This window comes from Wyeomyia smithii, chromosome 1, assembly GCF_029784165.1.
Source record: "Wyeomyia smithii strain HCP4-BCI-WySm-NY-G18 chromosome 1, ASM2978416v1, whole genome shotgun sequence".
NCBI lineage: Eukaryota > Metazoa > Arthropoda > Insecta > Diptera > Culicidae > Wyeomyia > Wyeomyia smithii.
Window position 1 is genome coordinate 90,915,295 of NC_073694.1, and position 14,065 is coordinate 90,929,359.

Consider the following 14,065-nt stretch of genomic DNA (forward strand, 5'->3'; position numbering starts at 1 on the left):
TGTTTAATAAAGCATACCTTACTATCAATTTTTTTCTTTCTAAGTTTCTTGGTACCCAAATTTTTTCTTCCCAAGTTTCTTGGACTTCAACCGAAATAGTAAAGAACGATTAATCAATGCATTTTTAAAGTTATAACAGTGAAATACATTACTCGGTAATATCATGTACCTTGCATACTTTTGCATCATTATTTATGAACAATTATAATAGCTAAATTATGACTCTCCAGCATCACTGCTTTACAGTGAAAAGTAACCTCGTTGTATTTTCTACGTGACGATTGCGTTATCGGATTTAGCCAATCAGCAGCCGGTTCAAATTGGTTGCATGTAACGGTGACCAGCTGTCGCGTCTTGTCTTAGATATATAGGAACTCTAAAAAACAGAACTGTATAATTCTTGGCAACAAACGGCACAAAAACTGTGTTGCCGAAACGATAGATTTTCTCTTCGCGCGACTCTATATGCACATAGACTCTGATCTTGTCGTGTCTTGCTGTCAGTTGGCGTTGACGGTGTTGCTGATATTTGTTTGGTTTCTGCGTGCGAAAAAGAAGAAGGAAATATTTTTGCTTTTGTCATCACAAACATGTTGACATTTTGAATTACATACGAGAGTTCACGTAGGTACGAACAGCCTTCGAAATCTCTTTCAACGCGAATAAACCACCTCCCTGACACCGTTATCTCATTACCTATAGTTTGACAGTACCCTCATTATGACGAACCCCTCGATGCCGAGCCCCAAACAACAACGGCCGCAAAGGGAAAACATCTGACGTGCTCTTCGCTCCTGTTCAGTGTTGCCTAATCTATCGATGTTGTTGTTTATAGCAGTGTGAAGCACAACCAGCGTTGCCAGGTATCCAGATTTAGCTGGATTATCCAGATTTTTGAACATGTATCCAGGTAGACAGATTTGATGTCCAATTATCCAGATTTTTCATGAATGCTACAGATTTTATCCAGATTTTATTTTCTCTGTTCCGCAAAAAGGTCATCACTTCAAATTTGGCGCGAAATTTTGCAATTTTGTCACCTAAAATTTTACGTACCCCAAGACTTTTATCCGAAGAATTTACCTTTCACCCCACGAAATGACTTCCAGATTTTTTCCAGATTTTTTTTTTGCCTTTTCCAGATTTTTAAAAAAATTACCTGGCAACGCTGAGCACAACAGTGTCACATGCCATTTCATTCCCGCGTATACATAAGCACAGGCTACGAACGTGTCAGGCCAAGTATGATGACAGTTCTACAAGGTATGCTACATTTTTGTCTATCCACGCACACAAACAAATCTCGTTATGAAAAATTTCGCGTTTTGTATGGAATTCAGAACATTTTTGGAAATTTCTCGTTTTATGTTGTTTTATATCTGATTTTTTTGGTTGGAGAGTGAATCTCCAGTTGAAACACATTAGAAATTGATATTAATTTAGATTTAGTGTGAAAAATTGCGACAATATGTCGAAATAAAATATAAAAATGCTATATTTCTTATGGTTAAAGCATAATCTTAGTCATTGTCATAGCTCATGACGTTTGTTACTGTATGAAACATAAGCGACTCTATTTAGAAGCGCTATTAGAGTACAAGAAAAAAACGAAAAGTGCAAAAAGGTTACCGGCAAATTGATGAAAACTAGCATATTTTACCTAAACCGCAGCATGTTTATGTATTCCCCACAAATAAAACATGTTTCAACATCATTTCTATAACTTTTCAGGAAAGTATGTTTTATAAGTTTAGTTTAAAATGCAAAATCATTTCAAATTTCATACAAAATTGGAAAAAGTTCATAACGATCACTAATACTAATGCGTTGACGTGAATAGCATACCTTGTAGAACTGTCATCATACTTGGCGTGTCAGGGAGATGGAATAAACCGAAGTGGTACCACAACGTCAGTGGTATCACAATGTCAGTGGTACCGCTATAAAATTTGGTAACGCGACTTTTATATCGGATTTGACGTTTATAGCATAGCCCTGATATCAACAGAGTCGTCAGGCAGGGCCAATGGTGTAGTTCCAATTTTCAAGTGAAGTTAAATAAAAACACTGTTCAAAGTTAAGAAAGTAATGGCACAATACAATGAAAAACAATTCTGGGCTAATCAAAGCAATACAAATTCGTATGATGGGTTTGGTGAACAATCTCAATCATTCGGTAACAACAGTTTGATTTTACTCGCACATATTAATAGCTTTAAGCTCGTTTTCAGACTTTCAATCATTCGATCAAAACTCTAGCTTTTTTCCTCCTAGCGCCTATCCCTCTACTCAGCAAGGTTCAGGCTTCGGACAACCAACCATCTTTATGCCAGATATGTCGGTATCAGCTGGGTCTCAAGAATACGGTGGATCTGGAGATGGTGTACCTACCGGTGAACCAAACGATATTGATGAACCGCCACTATTGGATGAATTGGAAATTTACCCTCAAAGAATACTAGAAAAATCACTTTCTGTGCTCAATCCATTTCATGCTCAAGGAATGATAGACAGTCCAGAATATTTTTTTAAAGAAACAGACCTAGCTGGTCCAATTGCATTTTGCCTCACGTTAGCCGCATGTTTATTTGTAACCGGTAGCAAAGCGCAGTTTGGTTACATATATGGTCTGTGCGTAATATCGGTAGTAGTTATGTACGTTTTAATTACTTTGATGTGCAACTCATCGGAGAACTATGTAACAATAACCGCTGTTGCAAGTATTTTGGGATATAGTATTTTACCCATTGTTTGGTTATCGATTCTCGGAATTTTCTTTTCACTGAATACAACAATCGGCATATCGCTAGCAGCATGCGCAATTTTTCTTTCTACAATGAGTTGCAGTCGCATATTTTGCATCATGACCGGAGATTTACATCAACGTTACCTGCTCGCCTATCCATGTGCATTGGTATACATTATATTTACGCTACTTGTTCTTTTCTAAAGTCGTACTATGGAAATCTTTCTTTCAGTTTAACCCTCATTTGTGGCAATAAAAATGTTAAATCCAAGTATCATATGTTTTTGTTATTTATTTTTAAATTTTGCAACAGATATTAGTACATCATTAACTACGTTGTATTTGTTCTAATATGTTGAACAAAATATTTGAAGATTAACATTAACACGTTGTAATCTCCAAAGTTTGGATTTGTTGGTTTGTACAGATGCGTTTGAAAAATAATTAGAGACTTCACTTGAAATGTTGATAGCTCATTTGACTCGGTTTTTTTTCGGAAAAAAAATTTCGTAACACAATAACTTGGCCAATGGCGATTACTAAAATGGCAATTGTTTCCGTTAGTGACCACCATAGTACTCGTTCATTCAGGTCTTCAGCACGTTTCCTGCCTATAAATAGGAAGTACAAAAATAAAATGTTATATAGATATAAAGGTTACTATAATATCTTACATTATAATATTATATCGAAGTTAGGCGCCTGAATTTGAAAATCTAGTAACTCAACCAGGGAAAAGTGGTCAGGTTTTTGCTACCAAGGCAGCGATTAAAACATTAAAGCAGTCCTTGGAATATCGAGTCGCTAGAAGAAGCAAATAATATTTTGACTCTGTTATTAGCCTTTGACAAGAATAGACGTAATTTCTATAAGTTCCGAACTTGTTCTTTTGAAATATAACATTTTGGCGACGAGTTTCGAAGTCCTGAAGTTACAAGAAGAAAAAACCAATGAGCGTCAATAACGGAAATCTGAGCGAAGATGAAAACTTTATTGGGGGAGAAGTTCCTGAAGCTTCGTTGCCGGAGGTTATGCGTCAGATGGCACTCCAGAACAGGCGTCTGATGGCCCTTTTGGATCAAGTCACCAGAGGGACAAATCTAGCAGCACAGCGAAGCTCACCGTTTCATTTCGAACCAGAAAACGGGTTAACGTTCGACCGTTGGTTTTCCAAATACGAAGATCTCTTCAGGCAGAATGGCAGAAACCTGGATGACCCGGTGAAAGTGCGGCTTATGCTGCGCAGTCTCAGTGTTCCAGTCCACGAGAAATTATTAAATTATCTCCTGCCTAACCACCCACGCGATTTCAATTTTGATCAAGTTGTGGACAAATTGAAGGCGATTTTCGGACAGCAAAAATCACTATTTAGCAAACGCTATGATTGCTTTCAAACCATCAAGAACGAAGCCGACGATTTCGTAAGGTACGCTGGGGTTGTAAACCGGCAGTGCGAAGAATTTGAACTACAAAAACTCTCATCAAACCAGTTCAAGAGTCTGGTGTTCATCTGTGGTCTCAAGTCAACAAAGGACGCCGATATCAGGACACGACTCCTATCGAAGCTCGAGTCCGATTCTACCGATACCAACATTGAAGGTTTGGTGACCGAATGTCAGTGCCTCTCAAACCTTAAGCATGATGTGGCGTTAGTGGAAAAGAAGCATTCATCTTCGGCGGTCCAGGCGGTTCGTCAGTTCAAACAGCAATCCAACCAATCAAAATCGGCGACAGCAGACAGTAAAGTACCTCCGTCTCCATGCTGGTAATGTGGAGCCATGCACTTCGTGAAAGATTGTCAGTTCTCCAAACATGCCTGCAAGCAATGTGGAAAAGTGGGTCACAAGGAAGGCTACTGCAGTTGCTCGTCAAAATCTGCACCAACGTCCGCAGGCGACAAGAAGGTCAGCAAGAAAGACAAAAAAGCTCACATGAAAACTATTCAGTCAGTGAAGCATATTCAGAGCCGTAGGAAGTACTTGACCGTCAACTTCAACGGTGTTCAAGCAGAACTTCAGCTTGACTGTGGTTCCGATATTTCGGTGATCTCGCAAGCCGTATGGAAAAATATTGGTGAACCTACAGTCAATTCCACACAAATGGAGACAACAACCGCATTTGGAGAACCTCTGGATTTGGTAGGAGAGTTCACTACATCTATCACCATCAGTAATGTCACACGAATCGAGCATTGTTACGTCACTACGTATGCCGACGATTTTTTCTTGTTTTTTATTTACAGTTCGGTTTCCAAGCACCGAACACCCTTTAGTCCTCTCTGGTATTTTCGTGCTTGCGACTCGGCACAGGAGTCCGAAGCAGATACCAAATGACGTCCTTGCAGTTTTCTCCGAGTGAACTGAATCACTATGATCCGTAGTTTTTCCGACTGCTTTTGATTCTTAGGAGCGAACTGAATCGCTATGGTTTCCTAAAGAACGGATTTTTTTTTTCGTGAACGAACTGAATCGTTATATTCCACGAAAGAATTCACAAACAGAATGAATTTATTATTGAAATTTACAGAGTTTTTATACCTAAATCTAATGCACTGTCTTAAATGTAAAATACATACTAACAATAAGTAAGAAAGAGAAGAGATTCCTTCCTTCATTAAGAATGGCTAGATACTTATCTATATAGTATATGCAATACTTCCGCAGCTACCACCGCTGTGTAACCAGATCGCTTGGTTATGCTGGAAACAAACTCTGTTGGGTTCAATCTTGCCAAAGTAAGACGTGTTTCCATCAATGCCTTATCTACCTTGCACATTTCCGTCATGACTGTATTGTAAACACCATCAATTTTTTGTCCGATATAGTTCTCAACTAGAGTAATCTTAGAGTTGAAGTAAGTAAAAAGATCAAAGTTTTTACCAGAGATCGCCTTGCTCTTGAAAGGTGACCTAAAATCTGTTATTTGAACAATCACAATCGTAGGATGGTCGGTCATAAAACCTAAGTGCCCACATATTTTCGTCTCCTTTCTTGTCCGTATGGAAAAAAAGTGAGTTTCAGATATGGCGCTGTAAACTACGGAGGATAAATCATTTTTTTGTTTATTCCCATTTTTCGTTTTGTTGACCGTACCTTCAAAAATAATCTCGTAGTCGGTTTCTTCACAAGCTTTAGTATAACCAACATCCAATGTTAAATATCCTTCGTCGGTGTCTAAACATTTTCCTAAGGAATAAATACACGACAAACTGTTACGCAAAAATATTGTATTACTTTCCATATCAACAGTTGCGATATAGTCATTCAATGCAATTTCATACTCGTAATACACTAGAGCATCTTCTCAAGTATATTCCGAAGTTTTATATGTACCCCCTTTACAGTTGCTCCCATAAACTGAACCAACAATAAGAGTTTTACCTCTTGTAGTTGCATTTAATTTTAGTTCTCGAATTGAATGATCGTAGGATAACTTTACTATTCCCAGCTGATGCGCGAATTTACATTCTTCGTTACTAAATTCCTTCACAATATACGAGTATCCTCTTTCATAATCAGAGGTGTGCGAATGCATACCACAATGTTGCGCTTAATAATAACACGACATTGTAGCACTCTTACTCCGGATTTTATATTCCGTTGTAAAACTTGAATATCGACTTCATACGTGGACAAATTGTTGGAAGGTGGTAGGAAGATGCAACATTTAATCACGAATAGCTAGTCATATTTATTTCGGAATTTCCACAATCAAATGCTATCAATCCCGTATTTTCAAAACACATTATATTTCCAAATATTAAACAGAATATGTATACAACAAGATACAAATGTGCTGGCACATATGGCCTAATTCGTTTAGCTTTATTAATTTTAGGTTTGGCGGGAGGAATTTGAGATACCAAATCTTTAATCTTATCGACGTCTAAAATTCGTCGTTTTCCCCAATTTTCATTATGTCTCTTTCGAGATGTATTGTCTTGTAGCGGGGGCCTAGTGTGGTTGGTAACGTCTCCGCCAACCACGTTTGACGCCTGGGTTCGAATCCCACCGCCGACATATGTGTCGATGGTTGTGAGGTGGCGTGATCCACTCACAACCAACCCAACTGGTCTAGATTCAATCCTAGCCGACACCGGGAGATTTTCTGAGGCGAAAAATCTCTGGGATCACGCCTTCCATCGCATGAGGAAGTAAAGCCGTTGGCGCCGGTCCGTTAATAAACGGGTCGTGAGTTAGGGTCCTGGGTGTGGAGTCGCCTCCCTGGGCGTCGGTGATTGGCCACAACAGTGGCGGAACTAGACCGACGGAAAATAAGCGAGAATAAAAAAAAAATGTATTGTCTTGTAAGCATCCGACAAAATTAGTTTCTTGTTTATTTGCGTCGTTCGACGGCCGCCTGACATCTAAAGCGGCTAATTCTACAGCCGGTCTGGTATATTCGCCTTCAGATGTTCTCACTATAGCTGAACGCACTTGTCCATCTTTGGCTGTATGAAGCTTTATTACGACACCCTTCTTAAAATTGCCCTTCTGATTTTCATCAGTCATAACAACAACATCATCAAGTTGAAGTGGTTTTGCTTCACTTATCCATTTGGTTCTGTCGCCAAGCAATGGTAAATATTCTTTTACCCATCTATCCCATAACTGCTTAGAATAGAGTTGAATTCTCTTCCAATGTTGCTTCGTTGCCTCATGTGGACTCTTATCATTCAAAGATAATGCTGAATTTCCATTGCATCCAATCAGAAAGTGGTTGGGTGTTATGGGTTCGTCATCGTCTTTATCAAGCGAAATATTTGTGAGAGGCCTGTTGTTGATGATACTTTCTGTTTCAACTAACAACCCTCTTAAAACATGCTCAGGCATAGTGTGTGAAGGTAGTAATGTTTTTACCTCTTTAACTAATCGCTCCCATGCTCCCCCAAAATGAGGTGATGCAGGTGGAATAAAGTGCCATTCTATACCTTGCCCGGACAATCGATGGTGCAAAGTTTTAATTTCATTTTCAGCTCCGACAAAATTCGTACCGTTATCGCTATACAAATGTTTCACGGCACCTCGTTCATTTTGCAACATGTTTAAGCAAATCATAAAAGCATCAGTGCTTAAATTATTTGCAAGCTCTAGGAATACAGCTCTTGTAGTCATACAAGTGAATAATACCTCCCATCTTCTCTCCGTCCGTCTCCCTATTGAGACAGTATAGGGACCGAAGTAATCAACTCCGGTGTATGTAAAGGGTTTATTGTAGGGCTGTACTCTATTTTCATGAAACGCTGCCATTCGTGGAGCATATGGTTTAGCTCTTTCATTCATGCAGTGTTGGCATTTCCTAATCACCTTTTTCAACGCTTCTTTCACTCTAATAATGTGAAATTTTTGTTGGATAGCTGCAATCATCGTATTGAATTTTTGATGTTTATGCATCTCATGATAATATTCAGGGTGGCCAGCTAATTTCCAATTTCAAATTCCCGGTTTTCCCGGTTAGAAATCGATGTTTTTCCCGGTTTTGAACGCATGAATATATAAGTTTAACCACGTTTATTCATTAACAAAATAAATTTGTGAAAGAATTTTGTTTTTAATATCAATGTTTCATTTCAAAACTTGAAAAAAGGCTAACTACTTCGGCCAAGATCTATTTGATGTTGATTTTTCGACTTTTCATGGCTGAGGAATGCAGCTCAGCCCATTGTTTAAATCCTAAACGAGATATTATCTGGTATTATCTTGTGTTTAGTAGAAAGGGCACACTTGGGGCTTTTCGAAACATGTAACGTGCAGAAAATGTCATTCTCTCAAAATTTTCATTATTTCACATAAATTTTCTAATTCAATTCAACCGTTCTTTGGAACAATTTTCTGCCATTTTAGACTTACGTAAATTAATTACTGGTTTAATTAAACTGTTTAACTAGAGCGATATTTGTAACTTTCTGCACTCTCTGGTTGAGATTTTCGGCGTTTTGTAGAGCTGGTTTCTGCTTTTTCAAACCTTTTATATATATATTTTTACAAATTTGGAATTTATTTCAACATTTTCTTGGCTGCTGTTGAGCTTCGGAAACGACAAATCTTTGGAATCCGTCCGTCTGGACGAATCCGGAAACCGTCTGGACGAGGGAAATTTTTTCCAAGTCTAAAAGTCACACCTTCTATTCCCGTTCATATTCGCATCCTCGCAAACTGCATACATTACCCGCTTTACTAAACTTAAAATGTAAGTCATATGACAAAAATGAAATTAGTTCGTAAAGTAACATTCTAGTTATTTTTGAAAATAATTTCAACACATTTGTTGACCCCGAATCGAATTTTTCGCCTTGCCAATTTTAAATTTGTGTAAATTTTTGTTTTTGCATTTCTAACCCATTTTCTGGTGTTCACACACTTTTCTAGATTCAGTTTAAAAATTGATTTTAAATTGATGTTGTTAGTTTCTTTCAGGCTTCAATACAACTTCATTGCTACTTGGAAACAATTTTAGCCTTTTTGAGCTAAATAAGAAGCTTGTTTTGTATTTTCTGAATCCGCGTTCTTAATTTCAGAATTATAAAATCTATTCAAAGAAATTGAATTTATTACTCTTATAATATAATTGAATTTTTTATCTTTCTTATTTTTTAATGACTATAATGCAAGTCAAGCTACTTTCATTTCTATTTCAAGCAGTAAATGTGGAGCTGACGATTGAAAAGTGTACTAACTGGGGAAATAGGTAATTAGAAATTTACGAAAAATATAGTCCAGCAGGTGGGACTCGAACGCACAACTTCTAAAGTGAAGAGTGTTGTGTTTTTGGTGCATTTCTAATTTCAAATTAAAATCTGAATTCTGACTTTTATCGAAGAACTTTAGGAACATTTGAACTTTTTTTTTCTAGTCTCTGTAAACGTTTCGTGGAATTGTGAGCTGAATTAAGAACAATTATGTGTATTTCTGTCGTTCAAAATATTTTTCCCGTTTTCTTAAGGATCTCTTGAAGCTCAGTTATCGCCTCGATAATATAAAAAGGACTAATTTGATACCTATGTTATCCTGTTCCAGGTTTATTTTAGGCGAATAATTTTCGCTATGGCGATTATGTTTTGCTTTTTCATTGAAAAAATATGTCTTTCTGATTTTGGAGGAGTATGCAAGCAATTTGAGAGAAAATAAAGACAGGCTTAGCCTTTTTGAGCCTCTAGAATACTACTTCATGAATTTTGAATTGAATTTTAAATTATTTCCGTTGCTTCTGGTCTTTAAAAATGCAAATTTTTTCAAATCAATTTCTGAAATTTCTGGCCTCAAGACATTTTCTCAAGCGGATTTAAGCTTAACCCATTTCCGGTGAAAAAAATCAGTTTTTATCTCGAACAATGAACTTTAAACTCTTATTACTAAACAACTATATGCATAATTAACACAAACTGTATTGCATATTAAATATCAATCTATTTTTTTACGATACTGAATAGTTTCGTCGTGCAAATTATAATTGTTAAACTCAAACTCTGGTTCTCTGGCCTTCAAAATATTTTTTAGTAATTTGGGCTTTGTAAGTTTTCGTTGGCGATTTGTAAACTAAGATTCAAATCTTGTTTCTTTTTAAAGAATATTTTTACTTTAATTATGAATAATTCGGTACATAACTTTGAAATAAACTCAGACATAAATGACATTAGACGTTGATCCTGTAAAGTGATGATTGTTTTGATGTTTAATCGGTACTTACTGTTGAAGTCCTAAACAATGCGAATGAAACAAAAACAATCACAGCCAGCCTTTAGTGTACAGAACAATTATGGGGCTAGCGCTAGGATCCTATTGACTCTAGCGGGTCGTTTACGTCCTTAATTAAATATATCAGTTTAATGTCTAACACCGTTTTCGCTTTTACTTCTTTTTTCGGCCACTCTTTCTCACATTTTTTGAGAAAGGCTGGACCCGAATTCCATATTGAATTTGTTAATTTAGCCTTTATTCCTTCATCAGCCGGATTATTTTTTAGTATCTACATATCGCCATTGATTTCCGAATGTAGATTCTAAGATTTCGCTGACACGATGTTGAACAAATACCTTATAATTTCTTATGTCTGAATTGATCCAGCTTAATACCGTTTCAGAATCAGACCAAAATGCAGTACTACTAATTGGCAATCGTGTTTCTTTTAAAATTGTGTTTGCCAATCGTGTGCCTAGAATCGCTGCTTGCAATTCCAAACGCGGAATAGACAATATTTTCGTTGGTGCCACTCTAGATTTAGCAGCCATAATTGAGATATCGTAACCGGACGTTGTTTCAGTTCTCAAATAAACAACCGCCGCAAATGCCATCCCTGAGGCATCACAAAATACATGAATCTCTCTTTTGACGTAGGACCACGTCTATCTGGAAGTTAGGTACCTGAATTTGAAAATCTAGTAATTCAACCAGGGAAAACCAGGGAAAAGTGGTCAGGTTTTGAGCGTTTATATTTCAGTCATTTATAATCAGGTTTTAGCGGTTTTGGCATCGATCGATCAGAAATTCTTCTACGGTTCAACTTATGTAACAAAAACAACCTATTGTTTGAGAAACACTATTATAAAATCGATAAATAACATCGATTGTCTAAATCATACTGAGCAACCAATCACCACCTCTCTTCACAAGCACAGTCGACACTAACGGATACAACCGATTTGATTTTGTAAACGATTTGTTGTTGTTGTTGTTTTACTCGAGGCCACATTCTGTTTCCGATGCTTATTTCCCTTTCTTACCATTCCCTATTCTTCTTAACTCCTCCCTCTTTCCAACTAACTGACAAAACCTTGATATAAAACGTACCATTCGAACATTTCACCCCATCAGTTTCATTCCTAAACCGTACCGGTTACATACGGACACCAGGTGTTAGCAGTTGGAAGGAGGAAAGACAAAATAGTACCGGTCAACTCGTGCCGGTTTCACCCATAATGCTGGTGGCTGTTATTAGTCCATGGTTGCTGCAAAAGTACTAAAATGGCTAGAATTCTGGCCAGAATAACCAGAGAGCAAGAAACTCGATGTTTCCTTTTGGTGCCTCAAAGTGATGTAATTGAAGCGGCTAGTTGAATTTTCTGTTTTACAAAATGTTGCTGATAGCGGGAGGAGCCTTGCAAATATCCATATTTTTGTTGGTGTTCATTTTTCGACAGCGGCCGGTGCAGCTTTCAAGAATGTTTTTCTTTCCTTGCCACCCGGACAAACACCTACGATGCGCATAGATTCTTTAGGATTTCTCACATTGGATTCGTGAGCGTCCTCAAAAACGATTCCTGAAAAAAGAATCCTCAGGAATGCCCTGCATATGGCTCTAGGATTCCTGAATAAGAATCGTGAGTGGGAATCCTCTGGATCGTGTTTGCGATTCCTTTCACGATTCCGTCACAGTGTTAATCGGCATCCTGGGGATTTTTACTTATGATTCCCTGCGTGTTAGTAGGGGCATTTTCTTCGCTTCGACGGAGCTAATCATGCATGAAGTTCTTTTAATGTCAAATCATTTTCCATCTGAGAATTTCCACTTAAATCGTTCCGGTCTCAAATACCAAATAGGATCGTATTTGCTGCCTACTGATAAAGGAAGAATACATCGAATTCGCTTATTCTAATGTTTGTCTTGTCATTTTAAGCTACGAATAAATGCTTTTCTAATTCGAATATTTGCGAAGTGGAGATGCCAATATCAACAAGGTTTCATTTATATTTTTTTATAATTATTATTAATTATTGTTCAAAGCGCTCTAATGTCTCAGCAAGTAAAAATTCACTGTTAGATAATAAATATAGAAACATACCGTAGTCCTTCGTCATGCGGTCGTGTCTTTGATACCACCCTCCTACTTTTTATTATATTTGTGCTTATAGAATAGCCCCTTGGAATTTTTAAGTTTTCTAAAGCTTTAATGCGGTCCAACCATTTGTTCCAGTTTTCTCGCAAATTTTCTGGAATAGGTTTATCCCACTCTTTACCCAATCTCCATAATTCTTGAATAAGAATTCTAGCATGAATTGTTATATTAGAAATAAGCCCTAAAGGATCGTATACTCTAATTGCCAGAGACAAAATTTTCCTTTTAGTCAAATGAGTTGTATCATCATCGGGAATTATTGGCTTGAATTTTATCATGTCTCTCTTAAAATTCCAATATATGCCTAGAATCTTCTCATCAACTTCTTTTTGGTTATCTAAAGAGACACTGTTTGCCTCCGATATTCGATCTTGAGGAATATTCTTCATCAAGTCTTCAGAATTTGAAATGAATTCCCTAATTTAAAAGTTCCCGTAATCGTGAATTTTAATTACATTTGATACAACTGCAATCGCCTGATCCAAGTTATTGAAACTATCGAGAAAATCATCAACGTAATGATTTTTTATAATTGCTTCAGCTGCTTCAGGGTAATCATTTTCGAATTTTTTCGCATTAAAATTTTTAACAAATTGAGCACATGAGGGAGAACATGTAGCTCCAAACGTCATGACTTGCATCGTATAAACATCAAGTCTTTGGTCGCCCTTTTTCCTGTATAGGAACCTTTGAGAATTTTGATCGTCTTTTCTAATCGCGATCCTGTGAAACATTTCCTGAATGTCTCCAGTAACGGCTATTGCATTTTCCCTGAATCTTATTAAAATTCCAAATAATGATTCAGTAGTATCTGGTCCTGATAATAAATTTGAATTGAACGAAACTCCGCTAACTTTAGCAGCAGCATCAAATACCAATCGATTTTCCTGCATAACTTATTTTTATTTGTCACCACAAAATGCGGCAAATAATAAGTAGAATCGTTAGTAGTCATTGATTCTTCTATTGTTAATTTTCTAGCATAGCCCTTTTCGATGTAGTCATCAATTTTTTAATTGTACCATATTCTTAATTCTGGATTAACCTTCATTTTTCTTTCCTGACTCAATAATCGACTGAGTGCAGCAGGAAAACTATTAGGAAAGCTTGGATTATCATTTTTCCACAGCAATCCAATTTCATAACCCTTTCCTGTATACTTGATAGTATTGTTCATAATTTTTTTTTCTTCATCTATAATTTATTTGACACGGCACAAATACAATTTAATGTTTAACAGCGCCAAATATATCTGGTAGCTTACTTTCTAAAGTATCTTAATAACTAAAAGCAAATTTTTTATCCTCGCTGCCGACTACGAGCTGAAACTAAATCTAACTTAAAGCTAGAATGTTTTGCATTAAAAGCACTGATTTGTTGTTTGATGGTTTTCCATCGCCATAGGTAAGCAGCATATTGAATATGTTCCGCTGCTGGGCCAAGATATTACGGATTGGCATATTGGGTTGTCTCCCGGGGTCTAAACG

At 37.0% G+C, this 14,065-nt stretch overlaps 3 protein-coding genes across 5 annotated transcripts in view; 1 reads left to right on the forward strand and 2 right to left on the reverse strand.

Moving 5' to 3' along the window:
- Positions 1 to 1,904: 1,904 nt before the first annotated feature.
- On the forward strand, positions 1,905 to 3,017 carry LOC129718426 (protein YIPF7). The gene is made up of 2 exons (XM_055669210.1): positions 1,905 to 2,176; positions 2,232 to 3,017. Exons 1-2 carry the CDS (start codon positions 2,089 to 2,091, stop codon positions 2,948 to 2,950), a joined length of 807 nt encoding a protein of 268 aa, XP_055525185.1. The 5' UTR covers positions 1,905 to 2,088; the 3' UTR covers positions 2,951 to 3,017.
- The window catches only part of LOC129718427 (transmembrane emp24 domain-containing protein 7), a 51,774-nt gene continuing 40,721 nt past the window's right edge, over positions 3,013 to 14,065 (reverse strand). Inside the window, exons 4-5 of one of the 2 annotated variants that reach the window (XR_008726888.1) lie at positions 3,421 to 3,550; positions 3,218 to 3,357 (exon numbers count right to left, since the gene is read on the reverse strand). Coding sequence is in view for 1 of the 2 variants with exons in the window: in XM_055669212.1 (XP_055525187.1) it covers positions 3,200 to 3,357 (158 nt within the window). In the remaining variant the exon portion in view is untranslated. Of the gene's footprint in view, positions 3,358 to 3,420; positions 3,551 to 14,065 lie in introns of both variants that reach the window. The other variant, XM_055669212.1, reaches the window with a different exon arrangement.
- Positions 4,445 to 13,916, reverse strand: LOC129718425 (uncharacterized). 2 transcript variants are annotated; one of them, XM_055669208.1, is made up of 2 exons: positions 5,839 to 13,916; positions 4,445 to 5,781 (listed from the first exon to the last, which is right to left on the reverse strand). In XM_055669208.1, the coding sequence occupies exon 1, from the start codon at positions 8,137 to 8,139 to the stop codon at positions 6,832 to 6,834; it is 1,308 nt and encodes a 435-aa protein (XP_055525183.1). In that variant the 5' UTR covers positions 8,140 to 13,916; the 3' UTR covers positions 4,445 to 5,781; positions 5,839 to 6,831. The 2 variants fall into 2 exon arrangements, with proteins under 2 accessions (XP_055525183.1, XP_055525184.1); XM_055669209.1 differs by having other exon boundaries at positions 4,445 to 5,444; positions 5,513 to 13,916.

Coding starts and splice junctions, on each gene's coding strand:
- LOC129718426 (XM_055669210.1), top strand. CDS start 2,089: ATGGCACAATACAATGAAAAACAATTCTGGGCTAATCAAAGCAATACA. Junction 2,177..2,231: donor TGAACAATCTCAATCATTCG/GTAACAACAGTT, acceptor GCTCGTTTTCAG/ACTTTCAATCATTCGATCAA.
- LOC129718425 (XM_055669208.1), bottom strand. CDS start 8,139: ATGCATAAACATCAAAAATTCAATACGATGATTGCAGCTATCCAACAA.